We start from the raw sequence: 26,085 nt of genomic DNA, 5'->3' as shown, positions 1-26,085 counted from the left end.
CCCAGATTAGGGACCAGCAATGATGTCCTGGCTTGGAGCATAGGCTAGAGTCCACTCTGCAGAGGAACAAACTGCAGGTGTAAATGTGGACAGCCATGTGGGTATGTGTGGTAGCACCAGCAGGCCCAGGCCCAGGCCCAGGCCCAGAGGCAAGCCCAGGGGTTTCCTAGAAGTGGTTGCCTGGTAAGGAAGAGAAGCCTAGACCAGGACCTCAGACTCCAACTCTGCCCTGGGTCCCTCCTCCATAGTTTCTGAGCACATTCCTCCACCCAGCCTCCTCCCCGAGCTTCTGGATCCCTGGCCGCCCCCATGGCCATCTGGCTCCCCCAATTCCCTCCCCCAGGTCCCTGCATTTTTTTCCTTTCTCCTAGCTCTTGCCCTGGGGGAGGGAGACAGACCCATTCCTGGTCCCTCACAACCACTTCCTCACTCTTTTCTGGTTCTTTTCCTTCTGTGTCTGAGGTCTTTTCAGCCCAGGCCTCAGAGAATCACACACGCATCTTCTTGCTTGTGCTGTTTTAAGCACATGCACACACGTGTTGTCTGTGTGGCTCCTGCTCTGCCATGTGCGACTGTTCCGTACTCACGTGTATTCGTGACCACATGTATCGTCAGGGCCGTGGGGTGGTCTGAGGTACCTAGGCATGAGGCTCGTGACCTGGAGCAGTGATCTGAGGGTGCACACAGCCCTTGTGTGAGCTTGAGCCTCCTTTGGAGCTACCCCATTTCTGGCCATTCCCAAGCAGGGGAGCAAGGTCTTTGCATCTCACTCTCAGCCTCCCCTTGGGCTGGACGACCCCAGAGTAGATGTCCTCACAAAGCCGAGCTTGTTTAGAACCATAGATTGCTGAGCTTAAAGTTGGCCCAGCTCACAGAGAAGTTGGCTGAGCTCATGGATGTCAGCTATGGGGCAAGCGCACTGGTGCAGCTGGAGGGTGGTGAGAATGTCACCTCACTTCCATATGTGAACCCCCACCCCCACCCCACTGCCCGTTCAGCCCAAACTGCCCTACCAATGGGGGTGGGCAGTTCTATCTCTTCTCAGGCCTTCTGTGCCAGTGTCTGAAGGAGATGCTATGCTGGGACCCACCCTCGGTTCGCACCACCCACAGTACCGCAGCCCAAGAGGCCACAGCTTAAGAAAAGAGCTCTTTATTCCACGTCATCCGATATTTTACACAAGTAAAATAAAATTCATATCTCTATATACCGCGATCCGGGTGGGAGGTGGCGTTCTGGAACAAACGCCACCCCCGGAACCCTGTAAACATGATGGGGTGGAGATGGGGGTGGGCTGGTGGGGAGGCATCTGTCAGGGAGGGCCTGGCCTGCCCCTCAGAGCCTGTCCCTGGCTCTGGCTGGCGGCGTGGAGGGAGACCCCATATGTACACACACCTGGTGGCTGGTGGCTGGTCAGCAGGGCCCAAGCACTGTCCAAAGTACCAGTGCAAGGCCCAGAGGAGCAAGGCTGCAGGCCAGAGCAGGCAGAGCCCCTGAACCCTCTGCATCCCCTGTTCCACTGCCCCCACTTCCTGCCTGGCCAAGACGGCAGTGGCTGCGGGTGCGATTCTTCCGGGAACAACCTGGCCTCCTGCGGGGACCAGTGGTGGGAAGTCCTGGTGACTCGGAACCCCCAGGCCGCAGGGCAGTCAGTGGGGGCTCTGCAGAGCTGGGCAAAGTTCCAAATGGAGAGTCATTGATGTGCCGAGGGCCTGAGCCATTGCCTGGTGGAGTGTCACCGGGAGGCACACGACCCTTGAGGGCGTTTCCAGCAGAAGCTGGCCTCCCGGGTTCCAGTACTGAGGCTTTGTCTGCAGCATCTGGCTGGCAGCACTTGGGGAGGCTCAGCAGCTCTTCATCAGTGAGCTGACTGGTTTGGATGGGACGGAAGGGTCCTGAAGCCACAGCACAGCCCTCTAGGTCACTGGCAGAGAGGCGCTTAAGATCACGGTCTGCCAGGCGTTGGGGCAGGTTGCAGGGCACCTCTGATGAGGAACCTCGGAACTTCTGCAGCCAGGCCCAGAGTGGACGTGCCCGGCAGTCACACACCCAGGGGTTGTCATTGAGTCGCAGGTACTGCAGAGACCTCAGGGGCATTAGGACCTCTGCAGGCAGCATGGAGAGGTTGTTGGCAAACAGGTAGAGGGTCATGAGGCGGCCAAGGTCCCGGAAGGCATGTGGGTGCACACGAGCCACATGGTTCTGGTGCAAGAGGAGGCGGTCAAGACTGTGCAGGCCACGGAAAGCGTGCTCAGGCACACTGGGGATACGGTTGCCATGCAGAAAGAGATGAGTGAGGTTGCCCAGGTCTCGAAAGGTGTTGTCAGGGAGTGCCTGCAGATTGTTGTCTTGTAGGTAGAGGTACTGCAGAGCTGCTAGTCCACGGAATAGGCCGGGACCCAGCTCCCGCAGGCCACATCGGTCTAGGTGCAATGTGTGCAGGTGGCCCAGGCCGTGGAACGTGGTAGGGTCCACGACATGAAGCTGTGCATTATCACTAAGATCTAGTTGCTCCAGGAGGGTCAGACCAGTGAAGGCAGCAGCATCGATCCGAGCCAGCGCATTAGAGTGCAGCCACAGGATAGTGAGATTTCGGCATGACTGGAAGCTAGCAGCTGGCACGTGAGAGATTCGGTTGCCATGCAGGAAGATTCGCTGGCTAGAGGCTGGGATGCCAGTGGGCACAGCCTGCAGACCCTGCTGGGGGCAGCTTGTTGTTACCTTGGGCTCATTGTAGCACACACAAGCACCAGGGCATGGTGTTGCTACCCTCCAGGCCTGTAGCCATAACACCCATGCCAGCAGCCTGCTTCCTGTGGGCAGAGAAAAAGATGATCAGACAGGAGTCCTAAGAGCTGAGAGTTGATGCTGGAACCAATTCTCCTCGAGTGGGGTCTCCAGGGGACTGGGCAGAGTCCAAGGCTGCCAGCCCTGGGGATGGGGATGGAAGACATCTGCCTTCTACTCCATATAGACAATACTGGGTTGTAAGTTGTCTTTGGAGGCACATTCCACACTGGTGATCATGTCTGAACCCCCAACCCCCATGCCACCCTACCTCATACACCTGCTGACATGATTGCTGCTTTATCCCACAGGGCTAGCCCAATTGGTCACCAAAACCACACATCTGAAGGCCTTCTGGAGTAGTGCATATACCAGCTCAGGACTCCAACACACTGAAGAGCCCCCTGGGACCTGCCTGCTGTTTGCCTCCACCGGCCATAGCTTTATTTATCCTTGGCCTGCCCAATTCAACTCCATCAGGGTACAGGTTAAGATGGAAGAGGGGGAGTCTGGCTCAGAAAAACCACTGTAGGAGAACCACTGAGATGCATTCCTAGACCTGCCTTGTCCCTTGGCCCAGGCTGCAGGGGAGGGGCTGAGGCTCACAATCCATGCCCAGCCCAGTCCCCTACAGCTCTTGAGGACCTCTGACAACTGGGAATCTAGGGACCCCCTCATGCTAAAATAGGAGATATGCTTGAATGGAGACTGTGTAGCCCCTGGAGGGCTTCCTTTGCCTGTCGAGGTCTCCTGAGGCTGGGGGCCAGGGCTGGGGAGGGGGTAGGTCTTCTCATTAGCACCTCTGCTAACCAAGGAAGAGAAGCCTGGGGAAGGTGAGGAGGGAGGGAGGGCACAGGATTCTACCCCAGCAGCCTCTCCCAGGCCCCCAGGGCAGGCTGCTCCTCCTCCACACAGCCTCCCTTTTAAGCACTTCCTGACTTGGCTGTGAACACCTTCTGCAGCCTCCTCCCCTGGCCTCATTCTCAGCCCCATTCGTTCCCAGCTTTCCTGCCCATCCCGGTTGCCACCCCACTTCTCTTAGTGGTCCCAAGGCACTATGCCCCATCCTAGTCTCAGGGCCAGATATACCTGGTTGTGGCCAAGGACCCAGACAAGCTGCTGCAGAGCAGACTGCAGCTAGGGCTGGGGTGCCACATCCCTAGGAAAAAGCTCCTTGGCCTGTCACTAGAGCCCCATCCCTTTGAGTGCCGAAGGCTCTTTCAGGAGTGAGTCTATTAAAATGTGAATCCCCCTGGGAGGGTTATGGCTTATCAGCTAACACCTCCATTGACAGCTAACACCTGTGTTGGCAGCTAGCTAAGAGCAGGATTCTGCAGACAGGAGGCCAAGGCTGGCTAACTGCTTGGAGCAAGAGGGAGGAGGGGCTGGCTAGGAGCTAGCTTTCCTCACTGAGCCTTGGCTTCTGGGAACTTCTCACTGGACCCCTTACCATAAAGGGTCCTCCTTCGAGTGTTGCTCTAAATCCTGAGCTGCACAGGCCAGGCAAGCCTGACAGCTGAGCAAGCTTTCAGGACCCGGGAGCTAATACTCAGTGGCTTTCTTTGAAGAGCTTGGGTTTGCTGGGCCTCGGGTCATTTGTTGGCAACCATGGTGGCAAGCCAGGCCCAAAAGCTCTCAACCCATGGATGCCCCTCCCTGGGCTGGCCATGTGTGGGTTGCACATGGGTTTGAGGCTCTGTCTAAGCAGCTAGCTTCTTCTCACATTCTCTTCTTACATGTCCTTCCTGGGACAGTGGGACCTGGCCTTGTCGGCACCCCATGATGCTCTATCTGCCATACCATGAGTACAGCATTTCCTGGTCTTGAACTCAGGAACCAAGACTGGGTAAATGGGGGGAGGGGTTTCATGTTCCCATGGCCAGGCTGGAGATTTTATTGCCATGGGTGACAGGTAGGTCACTTTGTCAGCCCAGTCATGCTAAAGGGTGCCTGTCACCCACAATGCCAGGCTCCTGACTGGACCTCACATACACTCAAGGCACTACCAATCTCTCTGTGCCACCCACCACATCAGTGGTGGACTGAGACAGGCTATAGCCCCCAGTTCTGAGGTTACCCAATGCTAATTTGACTGTGGTCAGGGTCCCCAGGGCTGAGCCACAATTGGGAGGTGGGCAACCAAAGGAGTTGCCATGGAGTGCTCTGCCTTGCCAGGCAGAAGGTAAAAGACACAGCTGTGTTTCTGTTGGAAATCAACTTCTGAGAGGCGGCCCTTCTCACCTACCCTGTCAGCACAGGGGCTGGGGTAGGCTCTTCTGCCATAGCCACAGTAATTGGCTCCAGCCTGGGCCCCCCTTGGGGCCTGCCCGCTGGTCTCCATGGCAACTCCTGCGCTGAGCAAGCATGAGGGGGCATCTTTTCATGAGCTAATCAAACCCAACTTTGCAGCATTGCTTGTGTTCACAGTAGGGGCTTGGGGAAATACCCAGACACCTGACCAGGCGTGTGAGGATGTTCCCTGACCCCACCCCTGGGCTGCCCTATTCAGTCTCTCTGTCTGCCACCTTGCAGACCTTGATGGCTCATTCTGTGCTTTCTGCAGTGCCCTGAGCCACAAAGCTTCTGAACTTCAGGTCTGGACCCCTCCATTCCCATTTCTTTTCCATTCCCAAACCTGCCCACCGATTCTCATGGGCAAGGGCCTTCCTTCTACGGGGCAGCTTAGCCCTCTGGTCTCCCTGTAGCCTCTGCCTGACACTCCCAACCAGTCTCATTCACGTGCCCATTCTCAGAAAGCACCTGGCATGCACACGTGGGCAGAAAGTGGTCCTGGGAGGTCCATCTCTCACACGGCATCCACACAGAAACACCTTCAGAACCCTACATCCACTTGAGTCAGCCTTGTAAGCTATGCATATAGCTTTTTATATTTCTCTAGCTACACTTAAGTCAGTTTTCATCAGACCTGTGTGTGGGTCTCCTCCAGGGCTTTTCCATGGGGAACTAACTGGCTGTTGGAACTAGGTCATGGCCAGTGGCTTCTGGCTCAGCTCAGGTCATCTAGGGAGCCACAGGGACATGCAGGTGATAGTGGGAAAGGATTGGCTTCCTGGTGCACATGGCTCTGAGATTCCCCAGGGAGGACAATAACTGGATATAGACCCAGGCTCCTTTTCCACCTGGGGCAGCCAGATCAGGCAGGATACAGCTACTGGGCTATTCATCTGGCACCTGCAGCTCTTTTGAGTCAAGAACCCATATTCACATTCATTGATGAGGGAATGGGGAGAGGGAAGAAGAGAGAGATGGGGGAGAAAGGAGACTAGGGATGGGAAATGGAAGAGGAGGAAAGAGGAGGAGAGGAAATAGGAGGCAAGAAGAGGGCAGGGACAGAGGAAAGGAAGCCAGGAAACCAGGGGGTGTGAACAGGGAGAAAGGGAGGGGAGGGGTCAGGTAGGTGAGAGGCTTCCAGGACCTATCCCAGCAGCCACTTGAGCCAGCAGGCAGGCACTGCTGAGGTCAGCAGCTCACCTCAGCAGCCCAGTGAACTGCAGAGCTGAGACTGCCTTCTTTAGCATCTTCCTATCCCACTGCGGTCTTGCATACCTTCCACCTAGCCAAGCCTGACATCCTATGGGGATGGCCTCTTGTCCTCACATGATGAGACCAAAAAACAGTGCAGCTTCACAGGCTCACAGACCCCGGGCGCTGGCTTTCATCCTTCTACCAACTGGGTGCCCTTGGGGCTGATGGGTGTCTGAAAGTACAAATATCTACCCTATGGACTTTGGAAGAGCCTACCAGATAGACTACTTGAGGTATAAAAGCCTCAGGTTACAAAGGAATTCATTCCTTACCATCAGCAGCAGTCTCTTTCACATATCAGGAAACCGAGGCAGTGGGTAGTGAAGTTCTGCTCACATACTGAGACAGTTTATAAGGAAGTGGGGAGTGGGAGACAGGGCATGTGCTACCCGAAGTGCTGTCAAGTACAGTCTAGCTAGTTCATGAAGGACAATTGCGACATGGGTAGGGCAGCTAACGGGTGCTAGACTGCTGGTCTGTTGGATAGGCACTGGGGCATGGGATCTCCCATGCTGTCTAGGGCTGGGAGGATATCTCCATGGATATACAAAGCTGGGGTCAGAAGGCTGTAGAAGGGGCTGGGCTGCTGCTGAAGCATTTCAGAAGAGACCACAGTTACAAGGCAGAACAGCTCAGCATACAAGACCAGAAATAGCTCCGGGAGAGATTGGCCGGACCAAGTCATCCAACTCTGCAGTCATCCTCTCCTTCCCTGGGTCCAGTGCTTCTCCACCCCACCCCATCTGTACCCCCACATTCACTCACTCCCTCCTCTCTCTCACACACACAGCACACCTTCCATCCATCATTAGCCGCAGACACGCACAGTGACAGCTTGTATCTACACTGTACTGCCTGGGCCCTCTCCAAAGCACAGTAAGGGGAGCAGGAAGGTGGCAGCAGCTTCCAGAGGACAGCCCACCCTGTGTCTCCTGAGGGTGTGGTCACCAGCCTCTTCTGCCCTGCCCTGATCCCTTGAGGCCTTGTTCCTTATTGATCCTGACAATCGAGCAGAACAAGCCAGGTCGATAATGGGCAAGGTCACTTGCCATGATAGGCAGATACAAGACCCATGATGATGCACCTCAGGCCGGGACATAGCAGTGGGGAAACTGAGGCCTGGTATGTGTTCTGGCTGCTTGATGTATTGCAACTGGAGCAGAGTTGTTGGAAGTGGCTTTTGACTATGTCAGGTCATCCTCCAGTCCTCAAAGAACCCACAGAAACCCACCTGTCTCTGCCTCTTGAGTGCTGTAATTAAAGGCATGTGCCACCATGCTCAGCTCTTTCATTTTCAGTTTCACAGAGGGGTCTGAAGATGCCCAAGCTGGCCTTTAACTTGCAGTGCTTCTATCTCAGCATCACGGCTAGCTGGGATTACAAGTGTGTGTCTCTCCTAGGAATCCATTTTCTTTTCCTGTCCATCACTTACTTAAGGGCTCCTGAGCCTTATGGGATACTTACCTCCTGGGCCCCCGCCCTGAGAACCCTGCTCTGTGGGCCTATGGTGGAGTACCTAGAGGTTCTGCCTAGCTGAAGCCCATCCAACTCAGTGTCCCCCTCCCTGAGGCAGCTGCTAGCCAACAAACACCTGCTGCCTAATTACCTGCCTCTCACCCCCAGGCCTCCTCTGTGGTCCTGCTGCTAATTCAATCCATCTTCCAGTCTTGGCTTCAGTCCCCAGGGATACTAATGTGGAACTAAGCAATGACTGGCATATCCCTACCATAGGCATCCTATGAAGGCTAAGCCCCAGGACTGCCACACAAATACCCCCCACATACACACATACACACTCTTACACTCTTGCCGTCCTGATGCTGTCCAGGATGGAGGGCTCTGCCTGGCAGGGTCTATAGTACTGGATTCTGCCTTCTGTGCCTCTTATCTACTTCTGGGATAAGTATCCTAGACAGAGCCCTGGATCACCCATCCTATCCCTGAATCTGCGGTTGATCCCTGAGGCCCTGAGTATCAACACAAATAAGTACAGGTCTTGGGGGTGCATGTGATACGTGTATATACTAGGCCTCGACTGGGAGATAACAACATATACTAGGGGCAAGCAATTGGGGTGGGGAGGGCAGACACAGGATTGTGTTGCCAATATGTCACTTGTAGTATGCAAAACAGAGTGAACATCTTATAAAAGCCTTGGGCAAAGGGGCAAAAATGGGCTGGGACAGAGGGCTGTGCAGACATCAGGGCCTAGAGGAGGGTCTGCTACCCTGTGGTGGGAGGAGGTAGGTGACGCCTCTCCAAGGTTCTTGCATTTGTAAAACATGATCAACCAAGCAAGCAGTGGCCTCTGCCCAGGCTGAACTTATTCTGCTATAAGAAGGCAATGCAGACCTTGAGGCTGTCATCAGCTTGCACCCTCTGGCTCCCACTTTCTGGGACCCACTGATGGTGCCTCTTGGCCACTCCTCAGGATGAAAGAAAGCAGACAGGACTCCTCTAGAAATGGCCAGCCTCAGCATGCCATCCTAAGCTGGGCCACCCCAGCCTCCAGAGACTTCTGTCACAGAGCAGCAGACAGGCAGGGAGTGCCAGTGGGCATGAGGGATCCAAGATGGAGTATATGCCCGCTGGAATCACCCTCCAAGGCCAAAGCACTGAGTCCATGGAGCTAGAAGAAAGGCTGAGGGGCCCAGGCACTCAAGAGCCCAAGAGCGGGCTTTTCCATTAGCAATAAGCTGTTTCCTTGGCATGCAGCCACATCTATGTGCTCACCCACGATCCAGGGCTGCTTTCGGCACAGTGACGCTGGCACCGCACATGGTGTGGCCCACAATGCAGGGCTCTCTTACAGGAAGTTTGCCGACCTGCTTTGTGTCTGAGCACCTGCTGTGTGCAGTGTGGTTATCTTAACACACACAAAGGCTCAGTCAAGGGCACTGGACCTCCTGCCTAAGGAAAAGGAACACTGCAGTCAGAGAAGGCTATTTATTGCTCCTGCCAAGCCCACATGGCTGGGTGGGCTGATCACAGCGGTCTCTCACCTTAGTGTAGAGTTAGCATAGGGGAACACTGGGCAAGACCAACACTCGGGGGGACTGGAGGTAGCATGTGGAAGTAGCGTATAATAGAACACAACTTGGAAATCAAAGTGGGAAGCTGCGGCAGGAGGATTCTGAGCTGAAGGTCACTCATAGCAAGACCTTGTCTCAAAAAACCCAAACCAGGCTGGGGGGCGGGGTGTAGAGAACCCTTTACTCTTGCATTGGGGGGTGGAGGCAAGGAGATGAGGAGTTGGAGGCCATCCTGTCAAGAACAATCCTAGAGAGGCCACGTTGGGTCCCAGCACTCACATAGCAGCTCACAGTGACTTTTAAATGTAGCTCCTGGGGGAGCTCATGTCCTTCTGAGGGCATGAGCCAGGCACACGGCTCACACATATACATGTAGGCTTAAATTTTTTTAACCTTTAAAAAGAAGAAGAAGGAGGAGGAGGAGGAAGAGAAAGAGGAGGAGGAGGAGGAGGAGGGGGAGGGGAGGGGGAGAGGGAGAGGAAGAGGAAGAGGAGGAAGACGAAGAAACAAGCCAAAAGACCAAAACTGTTTTTAAGAAAGGATGAATGGCTGTCCCCAGGTATCAGGAGGAAGTAGTAAGGGTCACTCCTCTTCTGGGAGGGAAGGAAAAAGGCCCTGACAGGGAAACAAACCTGGGGAAGGTGGGTTTGGGGTTGGTAGTGGCTCGGCTCAGGTGGGGGTCTGCCAGGATGCTGGTCCTGCCATGCCAGTATAATCACCCCCAGATTCTGCAGGGCCTTGAGGACCCTTTGCTACAAACTGCTTTAGAAGCTCTGGTCAGGCTCCACGGAGCTGGCTCTCTGACTCATGGCCATTAGTTCTTGGTCTGGGTGGAAATGGGAGCATGGGACATGGGAGCAAGCCAGCACTGATAAACTTCCCAAGACGACAAGAGTCTAGCCTTGGCTAACAGACCAGGCATTCACAGTTAAGAAAACAGGATTCATTACAGGTGAGGAGACTTAGCCCAGGAAAGGAAAAGGAGGTACTTTTTGATAAACAGGAAGGTTTGGACCACTTCTGATGACCTCAGAACTAGCTACTCATGCAGACCCATGGCCAGGATCACAAACTGAAAGTGGGCATCAGGTATCTTTCGCTGTCATCATCACATGGACATCTCCATTGTCATTGTCGTCACTGTCACCACCACCATGGCCATCACCGTCACCACTGTTGCTGTCATTAGCACCAGCACTATCATAATCACCATCATTGCTGGACCTCGACCATCACTTAACAGTCACGGTCACGTATTAGTCAGCTTTCTGTGACAAAATCTGAGTCAGCTTTTTAGGGAGGAAAGGTTCCTTTTGGACCACAGTTCCAGCCCATGGTGCGGCCTTGTTGGAGGAAGTGTGGCACCTGGGATGGGCTTTGAGGTGAGCCCATGCCAGGCCTAGTCACTCTCTCTGCTAGGGGATCAGGATGTAGCTCTCAGCTACTGTCCAGCACCATGCCTGCCTGCCACCATGCTCCCTGCCATGATGATAATGGACTAAGCTCTGAAACTGAAAGCAAGCCCCCATTTAAATGTTTTCTTTCATGCAAGTTGCCTTGGTCATGGCGTCTCTTCATAGCAATAGCACAGTGACCAAGACACCACGTTACCCAGTGAGTAGGTAGCCATTACTTCTAGTCCACACATAAAGGCCCTAGGCACACACCTTGGCCCCAGGATTCCTGCAACCTTACCTAAGTCCCCAAGGACCACAGGGCAGGAAGAGACAGCTATTCTGGCCTCCTTGATCCCCCACAGCACCTCATTCTTGGTCCAAGCCTTCTTCCTTAGGCTGGCTGAGGATTGAGGCTCAAATGAATGTTCTACCCACTTTTAGAGTAGCTAGAGAAGAAGCCAGGTCCCCTGAGCCTGTCACTACACCAGCAATGTGAGGATCATGCTGGTCCGGCACCACCTCTCCGGGACCCTATAGATTGCCTACAGCCTTGAATTCACACTGAAGTGTTCCTAGCCAGGTCTGGGCTGGAGTTAGTGTCCTGCCCCCCAAGAATTTAGCCTACATCTTGACACCCAGGACTGGTACATGGAGCCTCTATGCCTGACCCTGGTCACTGTGATTCAGATGAGGAACCGGAGAAGGTGAGGTACAGATCAACACATAAGAGCCATGAGAACCCTTTGCTGTAGCAGTCACAAAGCCACTCTTCCATGGCCTGACTGTGGTCCCTGCTCTATGCAGAGAATACTGTGCCTGTACCAAAGGACAGTGGCAGTTAGGCTGTGCCTTTAGTATATCTGGAGCTGTGTGCCGGCTTCCTGAAAATCATCTTAGCAGGCTTGCTGGCCTGTGGGGGTAGGTGGGCTACACACCACAGCCTGCCACACTCTGCAAGAGACCTGAACTCAGGCAGCAGCAGCTGCAGCAGCTTAATCACCAGGTCAAACTGTTCTTTCTGCTCCATCCAACCACCACCATCACACTCTATGAACCACATACAGACCCTTGCTCACTCTCCTCTGAAATGATGGTGACCGAGGAGCACGCCCTGTGGAGTCAGGAATAGAGAGACATGCAGAGAAAGGGTCTCTGCTCTTGGCATATGGGGAAGCCCAGGGCAGCTCCTACTTGATGGCTTGGAACCTGCCAATTCACATGTCCCATCTCAGCATGGTTGAAAAGGTGACCAGCAACCATCACAGCTGTGAAAAGGCACAGAGGTGGACAACAAAGGAATTCAAGAGGTGGCAGGTGGAAGGTCAGGAAGAGTCATAAATTAGGGGGAAATTCTAACTGGTTCACCCAGGGACAGAAGTGGATTTAAAGCAAGAACAGGGTGCTATGACCAAGGAGTCACCAGAGAACAAGAAAGAGTGTCTAGAAATTAAAAATAGAATTGCTAAAATTAAAAGAATCAATAGAAGGGTTGGAAAACAAGGTCAAGGAAATCTTCCAGAAAGAAAAACAAAAAGAAAAACTGAATGAGATTCAATGGGCAAATATAGGTCAACTGTGTTTTAGGGCAATTGTATGAAGGGAGAACAGAAAATGGAGGTAAAAAAATATCCAAGAAATAATGCCACTCCTAGAGCCAAGAACCTGGATCGTCACTGGGCATTCACGGCTAACTTCAAGCTCCTGGGAACTGGGAGATTCCAGGAGGAAAAGCTGGTCATAAACAATGCAAGGTAGTACTAAAGCTCCCCAAAGCACCCTGCATGCCAGGAAACTGCAATTCTGCAAGACTCAGAAAGGCTTTAAAATATGGGATTCTGGTCCCAGCCAGTCCAGCCTGAACACATTTGTAAACAAGGGAGGGCTCGGACGGCTCTTCACTGTACGGTCCTTACAGGTGCTTCAGCCGAAACAAAACACAGTCACAGAAGTTAGTGTACATCCTACAAAGGGAGAACGTCCCAGGGCAGCAGGACAAGGGCCTGGGAGGGGACCCAGGGGACAATGGAATGACACTGTGAAGAGTTTGCTCTCCCATGAGGTGTGACAAGAGGAGAAGGAAATCCTCTATAGTCAACTGTAAGCCGAGGGAAACAGGAGGACAGGTGAGAGAGAAGAGAGCGGGAGTCCTGAGAGCTGGAAAGCTGGCATCCTGAACAGGGCATACTAGTCTCTGGGGCGGCCCTGACCAGTCAAGGGTGGCTGAGAATGGACCTGGGTCTCCGATCCACTCTACATTCTCTGTTATGGGAATTCTGCAACTCAGACCCTTGAAGGGATGCTCACAGGTCCTGCTCTGTAGTCACTGTCCCTCGGCCAACCCTGATGCCCCTCCACATCTGCATTGCTCTGGTTCTATCGCCCTGACCGGCCCTGACCGAGACTCTTCTCACTGTGGACACCACTGCCACGCCCTGTTTAGGCTTCCGTCTCCATCTCAGGTTGTCTTGGGGTTGGGGAAGCAGTAGAAAGTCAGTAAGGGCCACCTTGTATTGGAGGTGGAACTCAACCCCTGGGCCTCAGCTTCTCTATTTCTCAGAGCTCCAACCTGCAACAAAGCCCACAGCACACGGGCAGGGGCAATGAGAATAAGTAATTGCTCTTTTATTAACGAGTGATAAATTATTCCTATATGATTGTGTGTGATAACGCTTGTTTATTTGAAATCAATTTGGAATGGAAATTGTTGGCGGCTTCTCACCTGCGCAGGTGGAAGCCAGCCACTACTGCCTCCTACAGAAAAGGAGGTCACTGTATTCTGGCTACATCCTGATGCTGCTGCAGCAGGCATGGGGAGAGGGAGCCATGGGGCTGTGAAGCTGGGGAGACCAGGTACCTCTGACCTCACTTCTGGGCAGTGCCTCAGCCTCTCTGTGGCCTTCCCGCTGCCCCTACCTCCAGCTCTTAAAAATGCAAAGCTCCATCGATAAAGTGCTTGCTGTGCAAATGTGGGGACCTGACTTAGGAAACCCAGCACCCACAGAAGAGCCAAATGCTACCAGATGTCTGAACCTCTAACTTCAGAACTGGAAACACAGAGGAAGGACAAGGCCAGGAAGCCTGGAGCCTGCTGGCCAGGCAGGCTAGACAAATTAGCAGGTTTGATGAAAGACCCTGTCTCAAAAGGAAGGTGAAAAGTTCCCACTACCAGCCAAGGTCCCAGGCTCCTTTTGAGCTGAGGAAGGACCAGACTCGTGGAGTCCTCTCCCTAACAGGCCCTAGGCCCCATTGAGGACTTCTCCAATGACCACAGCACAGTCAGCAGTGTCAGGGGCCACACCTGGATCTGTCTGCATGCATCTCTCCCATGTGATTCTTGGGGATCTGGGAGCCCTGACTTTTACCTCACACCTAGTGTCCAGTTCAGGCACTGCTCAGGCCCTTCATAGCTCTCACTGGCAAGATTAAAAAAGCACTTACCTCTTTCCTGGCCAGAGTCGCCATGATTCCACAAAACATAGCTCTATTTCCTTCCTTCCCGAAGCCCAGTGCAAGAAGATCCTTAGACAGCCTAGGTCTATAGTGCTCCCATTCCAACACATGAAGGCCCAGTAACCAGGACCTATGACAGTCAGCACCTCTTCCTGGGAATGAGTATTTAAAACCTTGTATCCAGCAGGCCAGACAGATCCCCCCTCCAACTAGGCCCCACCTACTCCTCAGCTGTTTTGGGTGGCTGCTGCAGGCATGGGTGGTCATGACTTGGCCAGTGGGTTAGTCCCATGTGACCCCTGAGGATTTGGAAGCCAGAAATGAGGCTGGGTCATCCTTAAGTCCAGCTACCCAGGGCAGTTCACTCAAGACTAATGCTCTAGGAGCCTGGATTTCTTAGCTGTGAGGCAGGAAAACTGGTCCCAGGTGTCACACGTGAAGCACACCCCAGAGTCCCTCAGTGCCAGGGTTCCCATCAGCCCCACAGAGACTGGACAGAGACTTAGCCAATGCTTCTGCAGCCTATTTCTGTCATGGGCTGTGGGCACCATGGTGCAGAACCATGCCTTATGACAAGCATACACTAGATGTCCACTATAGGCAAATGGCAGACTTTGTGTGGCTGCAGAGATGGCTTCCCGAGGATGCCCAGGGCTGGAGCAACATTGATCCTCTCCTTCCTGGGGGAGGCTCGTGCGCCCAAGTTCTGAGTTTCTGTGAGTGGCCCTCAAGAATGATTTCATGTCCGTTATAGATGGGCGTTTGTACTGTCCCTTCCCACCACCACCTCTTTTTGTGTGTGTGTGAGACAGTGTTGTACTATAGGACACCCCAGGCTAGAATTTACTATGTAACCTAGCCTGGCCTCAAACTCTAGAGGACTCCCTGCTTCAGCCTTCAAAGTAGTGGGAGTACAGCATGAGCTACTATGCTCAACTTCCCCCAAAACATATGCCCAAAGTCCCAATCCCCAGTGTGATTTTATTTATTATTTATTCATTCGCTTCATTCATTCATTCATTCATTCGTTCATTCGTTCATTCATTCATTCATTTGGAGAGCACCAGAGACTCAGGTTCTCTAGAACCTTCCTGTACTGGGCTTCAGGGAGGAAAGAGAATGGGGCCCAGTTTTTCAGAATCATTAAGACTATGGCCAGGAAAGAGGTAAGTGCTTCATGAAGCTTGCTGGTGGAAGCCATGAATGGCCTGAGCGGTGCCCAACCTGAACCCTGGGTGTGACCTCTGTGAGGTGAGAGCCTAGAATAGCCTGGAACTCTTCATTTTATTTCCCTGTTTATGTGTATGGGTGTTATGTTGCCTGTATACCACGAGGGTACCATGCCCCCAGAGCCAGAAGAGGGCATTAGATTCCCTTGGGACCAAAGTTACAGAAGGTTATAAGATATCATGTGGGTTCTGGGTACTGGGCACCAAACATGAATTCTTTGGGAAGGGCAGCCTGTGCCCTTACCTGCTGAGCCAGGCCTGGAACTGTTGATTGTTCTGCCTTGGCCCCCAAATGTTGGACCTTTAAGTGTGTAATCAGTATACCCTACCCCTGATATGAAAGTATTTGAAGGGAGTTAGTGGGAGGTGGTTAGGGTTGGATAAGGTCTTAAGGATGAGGCTTTGAGATGGATCAGTGGCCTAGAAGAAACCCCAGAGAGGCCATTTCCTACAGCAAGAAAACCATTTGCCAGACAGGAACAAGTAGCTCACAAGAATTTGACTCTGATCCTGGAGTTCCAGCCTCTAGAATGGAGAGAAAATTAATTTCTGCTGTGTGTGATGCCCAGTTCACGGTATTTTGTTACGGCAGTGTGAGCTAGTACAACCTCCTTCTCAAGACTTTGGGAGTATTCTTTTCAGGTTTTCTTTCAGACATGAGTATGATCTGGTAAAATCCAAAATGTTTCCTGCTTGTTCTGTTTGGTGTCACGTTGATGCCAGAGCAGGCAGAAAGAAATACATCAGTAGCCCTGTGCCCTGAGGTCCTGCACACCACAGTCTACCTTATCTATCAGGGTTTGGGAGCCCTGGATTCACTTGTATTGGGGGTACTGGGAGCCCCCAACCTGAATTTATTCTTTCATCTGGATCAAGAACCGTGATGGGGTTCACACCTGGCTCATGAGGAACATCTGTACATCTGAACATCTGTACTTTATGGAACATCTTATGCTACATAAGAAATGTCCTGTCCACCAGCTTAGAACTGCCAGGCGCACTCGGGCTCTCCCTGAGCAGATGTCCCCACCCTGTGGAGGAGAAAGCCCAGCGCTGCCCTTCCTGTCCCTCCTGCAAGGCTTCATGCAACCCCCCCTCTGGGCAAAACTACCTTGTTCCCAGGCCCATGGCCTGAAGGCTCTTCTCTTAGAATCCACTCCTTCACCAGTCCTGTCCTGGCCTTTGCTCCTGCCCACCTTCAGACATGCCGCGGGCTCTGTGGAGCCCTCCTGGGGTCAATGCATACAAGCTCTGTCCATGGGGCTGTAGGGTCCAGGGCATCAGCTAGGGTAGGGCAGGTCTTCACCACAGATGTTCCCAGGTGACACAGGGACAATGAGTGCCCACACACAACCTGACCTCAAGTGAGGCCCTGGACTGAGAGCCTTTCCCTCCCTATCTGCCACCACAGAACCACATTAGCAAACCCTGCCCTCCACAGGGCTGTGGTCACAGCTGATAAAGATGGTCATATGACCCGAGGGCCTAGGGATCCCTGGGAATTCACCCCCTGAGGCTTTGGGTCTGGGTAGCTGTCTTGGGAACGGGGAGTGTGGTAGAGATGCTGGGACCACCAGGGACTCAAGTGTATGCGCCACTGCTCCTGGAGTTGCTGGGTGTCACTGAGGCCCTATGGGAGAGCTGGGAATGAAGTAGCCTTCGGTGGTAGGAGGTCTCTGAAGAGGTCTGATGGCCCACCACCACCACCCACCTCGAGGACACCTTGAGCCACCTTGTAGCCAGGCTGTGGCTCCGGCAGCAGGTGAAGGATGGAGTGCGTTAGGGCCGCCATCTGTCTCGGCTGTGACGGGCTCTCTACTGACATCCAGGAGGGATGTAGATGGAATATCTTTATGGGAAGAGTTTTTCTTTTGCCAATTTTTGAACAGGAAGCCAGACACTTGTCACACCTGTCCTCGTGTCAGCCTTGCCTGACATAAATTGGGGCCGAGGCTTGGAGATGAAAGACAGCCCGGACACGGCTCAGTGTGCAGAGACCACGTGTCAGGCCGCAGAACACACACAGCCAGGAGGGCATCCTGCTGGGGCTGTGTGCAGTAAGTTCCTCCCCTGACTCCTTTCTCCCCCTGCCCAAAGGCCAGTCTGCTCTGGTAGCCCTGCCTCCCATGGAGCAGAGGGACATCTGCTCTGACACCATAGCAGCCAGGGCCCCTCCCCTTGGCCAAAGGGCCAGTTTGGCTAGGGAGTGAGAAACCCCATAGAGAGGGTGGGCCTTGAAGGGGAGGGCCTCGAGAGGACTGATCTGGGGTCCTCTTGCCACTCTGTTGACGCCCACACTACACCATTCTGTCTTGAGATTTGAAGACATCTTCTTGGAACCCCGAACAGCTTGGGGAGAAAAGATGTTACAAAGATCTCAAGATCTCCCAGGAAGACTGCTGAGAGGAAGGAGGGAGAGGCCAGTGCCACCTGAGGGCATCCTGCAGTGGAAACCCACCCAAAGTCCAACCTCCTCACAGTGGGGGGCTTGCTCAGTGCCCATCAGCCTTACAAAGGGTGGGGCTATGGTCTGCCCAGAGGATGGGGCACACCCAGGGCCATACAGGCAGGCCTGGGACGCTTAGTGGGGAACACCAGCAGTCCTGCTACTTCCTCAGACAGAGCTGAAGGATTCTGTCTACAGCTCTCAAGGAGACCTAAGGGGTCAGCTTTGCCAGGCTCCATGCCACCATCATGCCCACTTTGTACACTCTGAGGACGGGGATACTGGACACATCTCAACCAGATCAGATGAAGTCTGAGAGCCCATCAAGGGAACAGGGCAGAGAGCCATGGAAGGATTCACTGTGGGGTAGTGTGGAGGCAGAAGCAGGCATGGGCACTGCAAGCGGCACACTCTGGGCGACCTTGGGCTGGCCCGCAGCCCTCCCTGGACTGTTCTTCTGGAGGCTGGCCAGGCTCAGGACAGCAGCTACCCTGTCTCTCTATGGAATTCTGTTTCTAGCTACAGTTTTAGGATCCTGCCTGAACTGCTTCCATCGACCAGGTATGAATCCAGTCAGCCCCTCTCATGGTCCTGCAAGCTGAACAGAGGGACAAAGATCTCCAAGCTCTTAGATCAGCCACGTTCACGAGGACAGGCTTTCTCCCAGGGGTTAAGCGACACCTCACATTTCTCAAAGCTTTGGAGACCTAGCTTCCTGTCTGCATCCCCCAGCTGCTGAGCCTGCCTGGAGCCGGTATACCCTCCCTCACCCTCCATGCTCTCTCAGTCCAGTGACCATGAGCTAGAACATTGCTCCACTCGAGACAGCGGGCAAAGACTCTCTCAGCAAAGAGGCTGCTGGAGGAGAGGGGCAGCTCCAGCTCGGGCTTTTCCTGTACCCTCAGTGCTTCTCAGGCCACCCCCCCCCACACTTATCCCCATTTTATGTCCAGAGGTGGGAGGTTAGGTGGGACTGACCAAGAGTTAGAGGAAGTACAGGAATTGGGGGCGTTGTCTCCCACCAAGGGCTCCAAAGCCATCCCAGCCTCAGTTTCCATAGCCTGCTGGGAGGAGTCCTGTTATCTGGATGACCAGAAATTGGCCAGCATGGTCCAATCAAGCTCCCCATGGCCAGCTGGCCTTCACCAGCATGTCCACCTTCACAACATCCATCCCAACAGGGAAACTCAGGAGCCAGCATCCGCCTTTGGGTTCTGAAGCTCTCACCTGCACCATCTTGGCCAACAAGGCTGCCCAGGCCGCTAGTTCTGAGAGCCATAAACTTGGGTATTTCCCAACAGATATAGAGGCAAGTGGGGGACAGAGGAGAACGTTTCTCTTTGTTGATATGCAGCAGCTTTCTGGACCTCCCTCTGCAGCTATCTGCTGGTGTGGCTGCCCACTGCTCAATGTTCCCTAAAGCTTCATGCCAGGATGGGGCTGCTCAGAGGATGCAGAGATGGGGAGGCTCTGGAGCCCAGAGATGGGGCAAGAGGTTCCCCCATCAAGGGTAGAAGGGACAGCAGTTCCTACACAAGATCTTCTAGCCCACCCTGAGAGAAAGTGAACAAGGCTTTACTCCTTGAATGGGCAGCCAGGGTGGACTTCAGGCAGGCTCAGAGGCTAACAGGGAAGATGATATAGTAGGCAAGAGCCTGGGTGGTATGGAGGGCATTAATGCCTATGGGCCAGGGACTGGTGGCTCTGATGTGTTTGCAGTGAGGGCTAGAGGGGTTAGCCAAGAGGTCAGAATGGACACTGGACTTTCTTCAGGGGTGAGAGGGAGAGGCACAGACTCCAGACTCGGGGAATGGGTGCAGAGGGTATGATACCATCTGGCTGAATCTGGGGAACCCAGGATGCTCAGCGGAACACAGCTGAGGAGCTGTGGCATCCGTGGAGAAGTGGCTGAGTATCAGCAAAGACAAGAGACTTCACTGGTGTGTGTGAGCAGCATCCAGGTACCTGTCTACCCCTGCATCACCTGAGAGATGCTCAAGCTGGTGACCCGAAGGGGCATCCTAGCTGACTAAGATGGGTGCAGGTTGAGTGGTCTTGGGAACCAAAGACCTCTAATTGGCCACACTAGCCTGGCACTTGGTAGTTATTGTTCATTAACCACTGCCAGGCCAGGTGGATCTGGGCATACCAAAGGGACATACTGGTAGGGGTTGTGGATTCTTAAAAGGATGAAACCTCCTTTTGTGCTCTCCATCCATGTTTCCTGTGTACCTATAAGGCCTGCTTCTGGCTCATGTGCCAAAGGCACCCCCACTGTTGCCATGTGTGTTCCCCCACAATCTCTCCTGGAGAACAGCACCCTAAATCTCGAAAACCCCATGTTTTTCTGGTTCTCGGGGCACTAAACTGGAAGCACCAGCATTACAGGTAACCAGGATTACTGAGGACACCTTCAGTGACCAGCAAAGGCTGGTGAGGTCCAAGGTCACACAGCAAGTCAGTACTGAATGAGCTGATCCTATGGCTGGCTGGACTCAGGGGAGGGGGAACTTCTGGCAGGTTCCCAAGCTGGCCCCATCTGGGCCCTGTCAGGAGGGTGAAGAAAGCCAACATCTTAACAAGGTCATAATAGCTGGGACAAATTGAGGACACTGTGTAGGGGATTGCAGGTTGGACAGGGACAATCCGAGAGGCCTCCCAGGAGGCAGTGAGCACCCTAGAGCCTCACTCTGGTTTGAGAACCTGGGCACTCTAACATGTTCAGCCCCACTCCCTACCTCAGTGGGCCCCTCACCCAGCTTCAGCCTTTGCCTGACATTTCCCGTGACATTTGCTGCAAAGAAATAGAGTCATAAATTCAAAGGTTAAATTTGCACATTGCCTTACAACGCCAGGAGAAACCTGTCCCTCCATCTACTAGGTGCCCCACGGGTGCAGCATGGTGTGGGATGGCCTGCCCATCCCCTGACCTGACACCCCATCACTACTTCCTAAAATGGCATCGTGAGCACACCAGGCCATGGAGTTTGTTGCATAGTTCAGAGATGCCCACCCCATCTGAAACCAAGGCTCTGAGGTGCCCTGTGGGAAAGATGCTGTGTCAGCAGCTTAACCCAGCCCACCCCAAAGTTTATCATAAAACCTTTGTTTGATATCCAAAAATAGCCAGGCAGTGGTAGGATACACCTTTATCCCCAGTACTCGGGAGGCAGAGGCAGGCAGATCTCTATGTTCACGGCCAGCCTATTCTACAGAATGAGTTCTAGGACAGCCAGGGCTACACAGAGAAACCCTGTCTCAAAAATCAAGAAAGAGGAAGAGGAGGAAGAGGAAGAGGAAGAGAAAGAGGAAGAGGAGGAAAATAAAAAGGAAAGGAAAGAAATCCAACTGTAGTCTATGAAACTCCAATTCCCAATTCCCAGGAGGGTCAAAGAGCATCCCAGGCAACCTGCTCCCCGTGAGGCTAGGGAGCTCCTGAGATGCCTACATCCCACCTCTGCCAACCTCCATGTGACAGGGTACTACATGAGCCTTACTGCCTGTCAGGCCCACCTGAGACACCACAGGGAGGCTGCTGGCTTCTGCCTGCTCAGTTCCTCCCCAAGGACACTTGGGAAACTGTACCAATAGCCCTTGCCTCATGGCTCTACTTCCTGGGTCTGGCTCCCCTGGGGAAAGACTGTGGGGACTGCCATGGGGAGCAGACAAGGTACCTAGGAACTCTGGGAACAGGGCTGGAGAGAGGGGCCCCAAAGGGCCAGCTGAACAGATGGCCCTCCTTACAGCTGGAATCCTGGTCCACTTACCATGTCACCCGCCTGATGTGTATAAAAAGACTCAAACGGCTGGCGGTGGGGTGGAGCCGCAGTAGGCCCTGACTGGAAGTTAGCCCAAGTGTATAGGAAGGGGTACACATCCTGGCCCTGATGCCCTTCACTGAGGACTTGTGGGGATGTACACGGGGGCATTGTATGGCTGAAGGCAACGCAAAAGGCCAAGGTAGGTTTAAACAAGTACATCTTGGTGCTTTTTCAGGAAGGGATTCCACACTCACCAGTTAAGCATGATTCACAAGAATAGTTCCCGATGTGCAAAGTGTTTAAAATACAGTGACAAAAGAAGAAATTGCAGTACCAAACACCGGGTGTGATGGGACCTAGCCAGGCCCACGCACTCTGGGGACAGGCAGGGAGATGGGAGGCCTGTCCCCTACATTCACTGCTAGGCTCCCACTACTGGCTGTGTGGTCAGTCACCTGTCCCTTAATACATTTAACCCTGGAATCACTGAGGTAAGGATTCACCCCCTTCATCGTCTGTTCAGAGGAGGTCTGCAGGCCATAAAGGAGCGGGTGAGCAACAGAGGCTAGTGAGCAAATACAGGATCTGGGGTTTAGCCACGTGGCTGGCACAGGTGACCTTGACTGGGTGTAGCCAGGCCACAGGGCAGGCACATAGAATGGTGCAGAGGGTGTCAGGCCCTGAAGAGACACAAAAACAGCCACCCCAGCTCTTAGGGATGTGAGGGTCCAGGCTCTGGGTGGCTGCTGAGAGTCAGGCAGCCCTGCCTGGGGTTGGAAGTCAAAACTCACAGAATGGGGGGCAGGACAGCATCGACTTCACTGACCAGGCACAACCCAGTGCCAGGAGCATTGCAACTCTATGACAGGGTTAGATTCTTCTCACATACTCCTTCCATTGCATGTGTGTGTGCACATGTACACACACTCACACACACACACAGAGAAAGAGGGAGGAAGGGAGGGAAGGAGAGAGAGAGAGAGAGAGAGAGAGAGAGAGAGAGAGAGAGAGAGAGAGCCCTTTCTTGAATGCACAGCTTGAGATTTCTGGGAGACTTTCTGGGCCCCAGGCCCAGGATTGCAGAAGGGCTCTCTCTGCCTCCACTCCCAGATGGACCCTTTCTCTCCAAAGGAAGGCATGGTGCCAGTAGCTTGGCAAGCAAAGGGTGCTAAAGCCAGGCCTGGTTGGCAAGCAAGAGAGAGGCATGATCCTGAAGACCCTGCCCTTCAAAGACAACTTACCACTTGCAACAAACAGCAGCAACAAACCTGGGCTTCTTCACAGCCAAGGAGTCAGCTCTTAGCCCTCCAAGGTAACAGGCTATTGAGCACTTCCCCCTTTGAGGGGTTCTCCTTCTCTTGATTGCTGCCCTAATAAAAGACGACTCCCACTAGTGACTCTTACTCTGTAACCACAGGTCAGTCCTGCCTTAAGGAAACAGGAGCAGAGGGGCTAACAGGGCCCTGTTGGTCCAGGGCAGAGCCACAGACTCAGCTCTCGTCCCTCTCCAGGTTCACCACCTCTTTAAGTTCCCCAATATATCCTCCAAAAGGAAGGAGGAAGGGGGGTAGAGGGAAGGAGGAAGGAGGGGCCTCTATTGGCAGGAGTCCCAGGAAAACCCCTACAGAAGAGGAGTTGAGAAAGCACATGTGGGGGATTTTAAAGCAGAAATGCTGGGGGCCAAACCTTGGAAGCAAAGTTTCATGGCTTAGACGTGTAATTCCAATGCTGGGGAGGCTGAGCAGGATTCCAAGTTTAAGGCCAGCCTAGGCTATGTGGTTACACCTGCCCAAAAACAAAACAATAAAAACACCTTGGAAGCCAGGCATGGCTAATCCCAGACCTCAGGCAGGTCTCTGAGATCAAGGACATCTGTTCTACATAGAGAGGTCCAGGCCAGGGCCTCAGTGAGACCCTGTCTCAATCCAGGAAATGCCCCATGCCCAGGAGTAACTGACCAACACAAAATGGATCTTTTTGTTCTGTTCATTTTTTTTTGTCTTACTGATTTTTTTCTTTAGTTTGTCTATTTTGATTTTTTTGGTTTTTTTTTTTTTGGTTTTGCTATTTTTCTTGGCTTTTGTTTTATTTTGTTTGAGAGAGAGAACATGGAGTTGGTTGTTAGGGAGGAGGATCTGGGAGGAGTTGAGGAGGGGAAAGAATATGATCAGAACATATTGTATGAAAAATTAAAACAAACAGAGCCACCTCCTTGGGAAAATTGGACTGACCCCAGTGGGCATCAGCTTAGAAATGCCGCCAACAACCCAGACTGCTGGCCTAACCACAGATGAGGAAAGCTGAGACAGGGAGACTCTAAGAAAACACAGCAGCAGGCTCTGTGGGCTCCCCTTTGCCAGGTGGGATCTGCTGCAGACCACACCTGGCTGCTGAGGTCTTGCCTTAGAAGTGCACCATCCTCCCCTGACTGCAGTAGGACAAGAGACAATGCAGTGTCAGAGATGGGAAGACAGGCCTGGGGCTTAGTGAAGGGAGTGGCCAGGTGCGACCCCACACAACACCTGAGCTAGGTGAGCAGCACAGAGCCGCTCACCAGAAGGTCACGGGCGGGGCGGGGGGGGGGGACAGCTAATGTGCTAAAGGCAGGGCCTCTCGGAGACCATGCTGGGTTGGATGCCCTAGTTGGTGGAACTGCAGAGGCAGCCAAGTGTGTCCAGGGTCAGACCCTTTATCACAGTGGTGACCTCAAGCTGGGAAATGGATCTTCCCTGCCCAGGTAGATTCCAGCCCACCATAGACCACCACTGCCCCAACTCTGGCTGGTGGGAGAGCAGCTGGTAGACTCTGCACCTCACAGCCTGGGCTAGAGACACTGAACAAAACCCTTAAATACATTCTGGAGGCTTTTGGTCCAGATTTGGGCAGGGTATAGGCATAGCCCACCTATGTACACAAGGGCACCCACACTCTGAGACAAATGGAAACATGAAGATATGTTTAAAGGCACCCATGGTCATGCACACAATCATGTATGTGCAGATATATACCACATTACACACACATACTTGCACACACAGACTCAAGCACTGTGAAGGAGACTCCAGGACTTGTCCCTCTGTCTGGGTCCAGCTGCCCAGAGCATCCCTACTCAAAATCCAAGCGTGTCTCCATGGGAGTGGGTCTTGTTAAGGGGCCCCAGCATGTGCTAAGCATGAAGATCGCAGCAGGCGGGCTGCATAAATGCATGTATGGTCATAGGTGTGTAGGCAGGAGTGAGGACAGAGCTATGCACCCGAGTACAGGGATGTGCCTATAGCGTTTATGTGCATGTGCACACTAGGGCAGATTTGGTTTGTGTGTGCACTGGAGGTGTGCAAGGCTATATGTAGCCCATGTAGACACGTGCAAAGAAACGTGTGTGCAGCCTGCGGCACCATGGACATCAGCAGGGTAGATAGGGTGGGCACCTGGGGAAGGCAATGTGTTCACTCCAGATTCTCCAGGTAAGGCATGTCCAACCTGCATGAAGCCCATCCTCCCTTGCCCCTACTGTGGGGGCTTCGCAACCGGATGGGAGGAGGGAATCCCACAGGGCTGCCAAGGAGGGGGTGTTTCGAGCACCAACGCCCCTCAATGGAGCCGCTCACTCTCAGGAGCCCTCCCGATCTCCGAGGAGGAGACATTGCTTTGTGTGTGTGTGTGTGTGTTCTCCTCTCTACCTGCTCCAGAGATAGCTCTGGGATCGCCCTGTCCCCCACGCCCTCTGCTGCTGCTGACACCCGTATTCATCCCTACTCCGTTTGACCCCGAAGAAACAGCTTCTGAGCAGGGTTCGCTGGGCAGACCCCATCTCGGTCCGGTGCCCACGTTTCTGCAAACCCGCTCATTAACCCATTCGCCGCCTTTGCGCTCTCAGGTGGGACCCCGCCCTTCCAGCCCTCAGTCTCCACCCGGCCCTGGTCCAACATCTGGAACCTCGTACCCTCCATCCCTGGCCCCGCCGTCGCTGTCAACTTTCCCGCAAAGCCGCAACTTTTGCGGCTGCCGCGGGCTCCGCCCTCCCAGGGCCCAGTTGCTAGCGGCCAGCGCGCGGCGTGGCACTGCGGTGGCCCTCGGGAGCGACCGGCGACCCGGCTCCATCTCCAGCAGCGTGAGCCATGCCCTGCGTCCCCCCCGCCCCGCCCCGCTGCAGCCTGGCTCCGGAGCGGCGCTGACACTCACCTCCGGAGGACGCCCTCTTCATCTTCGGGGTCGAGCGGGGCGCGTCGGGCACTGGAAGCGGCTTCGGGGCGGGCGCCCGTCTGCGCGCGGCCGGGTCCGCATCCAGGCGCCGCTGCTCCGGCCCGGTCCCGGTCCGGCCGCGGGACGAGGCTCGGGCGCTCCGCTCTACCGGGCCGGGCTGGGCTCGCGGGCTGCGGGCGCACAGGGCGAGGGCGGCGGCGCGGACTGGCGGGGCGCTCGCAGCGCGGGCCGGGA

The 26,085-nt window shown here is 54.0% G+C and overlaps 1 protein-coding gene across 1 annotated transcript; it reads right to left on the bottom strand.

The window, feature by feature from the left end:
* Nucleotides 1-1,136: 1,136 nt before the first annotated feature.
* Nucleotides 1,137-26,085, bottom strand: Rtn4r (reticulon 4 receptor). The gene is made up of 2 exons (XM_021185654.2): nucleotides 25,831-26,085; nucleotides 1,137-2,813 (listed from the first exon to the last, which is right to left on the bottom strand). Exons 1-2 carry the CDS (start codon nucleotides 25,850-25,852, stop codon nucleotides 1,414-1,416), a joined length of 1,422 nt encoding a protein of 473 aa, XP_021041313.1. The 5' UTR covers nucleotides 25,853-26,085; the 3' UTR covers nucleotides 1,137-1,413.

Source organism: Mus caroli, chromosome 16 (genome assembly GCF_900094665.2).
Source record: "Mus caroli chromosome 16, CAROLI_EIJ_v1.1, whole genome shotgun sequence".
Lineage (NCBI taxonomy): Eukaryota > Metazoa > Chordata > Mammalia > Rodentia > Muridae > Mus > Mus caroli.
This window is presented reverse-complemented; position numbering and strand designations above follow the sequence as displayed.

Bases quoted from the DNA above. Each gene is read 5' to 3' on its own strand.
- Rtn4r (XM_021185654.2), bottom strand. From the start codon at position 25,852: ATGAAGAGGGCGTCCTCCGGAG. The intron at 2,814-25,830 runs GTGAGTGTCAGC...CTCTGCCCACAG, and splicing joins GAAGAGGGCGTCCTCCGGAG to GAAGCAGGCTGCTGGCATGG.